Source organism: Pyrus communis, chromosome 11 (genome assembly GCF_041283825.1).
Source record: "Pyrus communis isolate YQ-2024b chromosome 11, ASM4128382v1, whole genome shotgun sequence".
NCBI classification, from domain to species: domain Eukaryota; kingdom Viridiplantae; phylum Streptophyta; class Magnoliopsida; order Rosales; family Rosaceae; genus Pyrus; species Pyrus communis.
In genome coordinates, this window is record NC_142575.1 from 8,602,761 (window position 1) to 8,607,729 (window position 4,969).

General features: G+C 36.8%; 1 protein-coding gene across 7 annotated transcripts; it reads left to right on the plus strand.

The window, feature by feature from the left end:
- Positions 1-1,102: 1,102 nt before the first annotated feature.
- Positions 1,103-4,768, plus strand: RAD51B (DNA repair (Rad51) family protein). Of its 7 annotated transcripts, none has more exons than XM_088679031.1 (12): positions 1,103-1,243; positions 1,396-1,451; positions 1,571-1,723; positions 1,827-1,930; positions 2,042-2,105; positions 2,200-2,255; positions 2,436-2,516; positions 2,923-2,982; positions 3,076-3,167; positions 3,237-3,356; positions 3,852-3,995; positions 4,373-4,768. In XM_088679031.1, exons 3-12 carry the CDS (start codon positions 1,583-1,585, stop codon positions 4,414-4,416), a joined length of 906 nt encoding a protein of 301 aa, XP_088535157.1. In that variant the 5' UTR covers positions 1,103-1,243; positions 1,396-1,451; positions 1,571-1,582; the 3' UTR covers positions 4,417-4,768. The 7 variants fall into 7 exon arrangements, with proteins under 7 accessions (XP_088535157.1, XP_088535156.1, XP_068337147.2 ...); XM_068481046.2 differs by having other exon boundaries at positions 1,106-1,243; positions 1,338-1,451; XM_088679028.1 differs by having other exon boundaries at positions 1,106-1,243; positions 1,374-1,451.
- The last annotated feature ends 201 nt before the right edge of the window (positions 4,769-4,969 follow it).

Sequence of the window (4,969 nt, forward strand, 5' to 3'; positions counted from 1 at the left end):
TACTTGGTCTTCACATGTTCACATTACTTTTCTACTTTCTTCTAGAGTGTTGTGTATTGTATCGCATGTTGTCTAGGAAGGGATCATTATTGTGCTAAGAATGCTGGTTGGTAATGCCTAAAAAGTAACAACTCAAATAATTAGTAAATAATACAAGCTACTACTTATAAAATTATTTGGTAATATGAGGAGTCGTTCAAGTATTTATAAGCACATATAAAGTACATCCTCTCATTAATGTGAGATTCATTTTCAACATGCCCCCTCATGTGTGGTGAATTTCAAGTTTAACACGTGGACAACACAACTTGGGTGATGTGGAGTGGGTGTGGCCGTTGGGCTTCACATGCGGAATAACCTGCTCTAATACCATGAAGAAAGTTGAGGTTCCACCGTAAAGCCAATTGACAATGTGAGAAGTAGCCCAACTACTAATAAACATATGCAAAGTGTCTCATCTCATCAATGTGTGATTCATTCTCAACAAACTTAAATAATTATATATGCGATATGTCTCAATCGCTAATCAATTAGTAGCTAATACAAGCTAATCATTTTCTGAACCAACTTCAAATACTCTTCACATCTGAACCGACTTTTTTTTTTTTTTTTTTTTTAATTTTTTTTTTGTCAATGAAATCACGACAATAATCAAATGACTTAACAATTATCGATTTGGATGAATTCTTAATGATAACTTGATAGGATCCAACACTGCCAAAGTGGAAAGTAAGGGAAAATGCAGGATATTAAGAAATTAAACAACAATTTTCTTTGTTCATGCTTTCTAGATATGGATTCAACATTCATAGAATTAAACGAGCGTGTGTTTGCAAATATGATATTGACCACATGTTGGAAGGTATATTTGCTCGCAATCACAACGATATCGACAACATATCTACCGCATATCGCTAGAATGTCCGCATCTTCACAAATATGTTAACTACAACGTAGAAAAACTTGTTACCTATAGCATTATGAATTGTACGAAATTAGGCTGGACTTGGGCCTAAATATCTGGACCCGAGGAAAGCCCACTGGGCTTATTTGACATCTTCCACACTCTAAACAAAGTTTGGGGCGTTAGGGTTTACCATTTGGCGGGAAAGTGGACTTCAGACGACAGAAGAAAGCTTCTGAGCTTGTCAGAGTAAAAATGGCGAACAAGCTCATCAACCAGATGGGCCTCCCCAAATCCATCGCCAACGTTTTCACCGCTCGTAACATCACCACCGCCAAGGTATCATTCAATCGAAATTTCCCAAAAAAAAAAATTAAAATTTTAATTACTTTCTGAAATTTTGAAATTTTGGGGGTTTAAATATGAATTTCAGGAAGCTCTGTCGTTAACCGAATTTGAATTAATGGAGGTATTGGATGTGAATTTGGCAGAAGTCACGTCTGCGATAGCCCGCATCAGTGAAATCACATGTCCTCCCTATCAAACCGTGATCCTCAAACCCTTATTTTTTATTTTTTTTTAAATTTTTTTCTATAGAAATATTTGAAATTTTTCTTTCTTTGGGTGTGTTTCTGATATGCTGTGGTTTTATCTGTGTTTGATTAGGTGCTAAGTCTAATGGAGCAACAGGTTCAGAAGGAACAGTATGGTGGTCACCTTTCGACGCGCCTCAAAGGCCTAGACGATGCCTTGTGTGGTGGCATTCCATTTGGGGTTTTGACAGAGTTGGTTGGTCCTGCTGGCATTGGCAAAACACAGGTATAGTTCTAATTCTTTCGCCAATCTGATCGTCATATATCATAATCCTGATTTATATTTACGTGTAACTAAGTATCCGTTTGAATGATTATTTCAATTGCAGTTCTGTCTGAAGCTTGCATTGTTGGCTTCGTTGCCAGAAGTTTATGGAGGTTTGGATGGTCGGGTAATATACATCGATGTAGAATCCAAATTTAGTTCGAGAAGGTAATAAACTGAAGATCTATAAAATATCAATTATCAGCTGTTTTGTGTCAAAAAATTTCCTTACTATATTTGTTACAGATGGGAGATTTTACCTTGACTTGTTAATATTAGGATGATAGAAATTGGATCAAAGAGTTTCCCAGAAATATTTCACAAGAAAGGAATGGCACAAGAGGTATTCCTATGGGAAATGATTGCGCTCTCTATAAGATTTTTAGTGAATATCATATACTTGATTAATGAAATATTATCCTCTATTTGCATGGTAGATGGCTGGTAGGATTCTTGTTATGCGGCCGACATCACTTTCTGAGTTCACTGAGAGGTATTATTCGAAACAAAATTTGTTTTTTGTTATCCCTAGTGAGAACATTAATCCTGGTGTACAGGGAACTCGGTTGTCCACAAGCATTGACAAAATGTGCCATGGACTTTTGAGATACAACTAAATGATTGAACATGAATGTCAGACTATGCCAACTTGTTAAGATGATTTTCATTCCAGTTTGCAACAACTCAAGATCTCACTCCTTCAAAACCAAGTGAAGTTGCTAATTATTGATAGCATGGCTGCTCTTGTTGCAGGGTAAGTTCAAATATTCTACGATGCTTGTAACCTGTTCTGGATATAGTCGTTTATGATTAGGCCATTTTCAAATGATTTCCATTTATGACTTTGTTTTAGGATAAGAAATAGTACTTGGGATACTAAACCCTGTTGTGCCAGGCCCATGTCTCAATAGAATTTAGAATTTCTAAACAGATAAAATAAAATTTACCTTCGTTACAAGCTGTTTATATCTAGTTTTCAAATTTTGGTTCGTGAATTTATAAAATATGGTCTGTTTCCTTTATCCCTATGTCTTGGTTTAGCTATATAATCCTTTATTTTTTCATTATTCCGTGTACATTTACATAACATGCCTTCGAATAGAATAGTCATGCTTTATTCAGTTTGCTTTAATTCATAAGAAATGTTGATATTTGTCCAGGGAACAGGGGCAGGGAGCACCTAGGCAGCATCTACTGGGTTGGCATATTTCCTTTATTAAGTGGGAATCCTAGACTGTTGGAACTTTATTGGTGTTGATGATTGTGTTTTTTATTTTCGGGATTAAGCTCCTTCATTTCCTTAACATATCTAGGTCACTTGCTGAATTTTCACGAATCCCTATTGTTGTTACGAACCAAGTGAGATCTCAAATTCGTGATGAAGCCTGCCAGTATTCTTTTCAAGGTGGGATAGTTTGGTTAAATTGTGAGATTCATCATATGAATTATGAATGTAATATATCTTACTCTGCAGTGCAGAACAGGGAAAAAGCATTACATGAACATACAGAATATGATTCTCATCTTGTTGCTGCTTTGGGGATTCACTGGGCTCATGCTGTGACCATACGTCTTGTGCTTGATTCTAAATCTGGTTTGTATGCTTGGACTTCAAAACGATTATACTGTCATGAAACCGCCTCTTTCTCCTTAGTTGTATATGAACATGCTTTTCCTTTTGATGCATGTTATTCATATGTTGCATGTCCATCTTTGGAACTAGGATATGTTTCAAATCCATTTTTAAGATATGAGTGTGTGTGCCTTGCCTTCTCCTTCTTAATATCTTCACAAATCTGTCAGAAGCTTGACAGTAAGTAAAACCTCTTCCTTCATTTTAATTGTTCTGTATTAGCATTTAGCAACATCCTTATAGGCATCTTTCTGAAACCGGAATTCTTACCACACATTATTGGAATTGAATGGTGATAACATTTTATGGTTCTGAAGATTTACAAGATGTGCCTAGAGACAGCCAATTTGTAATGATTTTTAATGAGATGGCTGCAATGATGACACTTCTTGAAATCCAGAATCGTTATTTCCCTTATTCCTGATTCTGACTCCACATTCTCGTTTCCTCTTGTAGGGAAGAGGTTCATCAAGCTAGCAAAGTCTCCAATATCACCCCCTCTGGCCTTCGCGTTCAACATAACATCATCTGGAATCTCATTGCTAAGTGATGGTGGAATAGAACTGACAGGACCAGAGATAAACACAATTCATTGCCAAGGTTTGTCACTGAGACTTCTTGTATTAAGGCAATTTATCAACAGCATAGAGAGTGGAGTACTTAGTGCGTAGTATGTATCATTTAGTAATTTTTTGTTTATGTGATATCCCACTGGAAAAACCGCTTTGACAACTGAGGAACTAATATGAGTTCACTTGGCATAGTTGCTCTCACCTGCATGATTGTGGAAATCGCCTTCTCACTATATGTTTTAGAAAATCGGTTTCCATATTTCAAGATGTTTCTGCTGTCCACCTGCATGGTTATGGAAAATGTCTTCTCGGTTTATATGTTTTAAGAAAATATTGCCACTCGAGCTTGTTTAGGAGTTTTCTTCTTTAGAGTGGAAGTCTTATTTTGTAGTGACACAAATGCAGGACACAGCGACGTAATTAATTTTGACGGGAAAAGGTTTCAGTGATCAATCTGAAGGAAAGCAGCATAAATGTGTAGGAATTTGCAAGAAATTCAATACAATGGTAGAAAAAAATATGTGCCTCAGGTCAGGTTACAAACTCAATATGCATCACTTCTCCATGCACAAAGCTAACCATCAAGGAAAGATCAACCGAGATTTAAAACTTGCTGAGGGCCCTCTTTTCTCTTAGCAGGTTTAGAGTTTGTGTTTTCTTCTGTGTTTTGTACTCCTTTCATGGGCAGGGTGTATAATCCGTTTGATGTGAAGTTGTTGACGGTGAATGTTCGTTGGCAGGTTTCTTGTGTATTTGCCAGTATATACAAACTCATATTATTCATCATCTTCTGGAGTACAATGTGTTATCTTTATCTTTTCTTAATCAACGGGGAGCGAGGAACCAAACTTACAGACAGCTTCCAACATTTGGGAAGTTACCGTTAGACTAAGAGCTAGTCGGTGTACAAGGAAGTCCGGTAGAGCAAAACCCACTGGTCGGAATACGAGTTGTAACTTCAAACGAGACTGACCGGCAGTATAATGCAACAGACTCTGCATC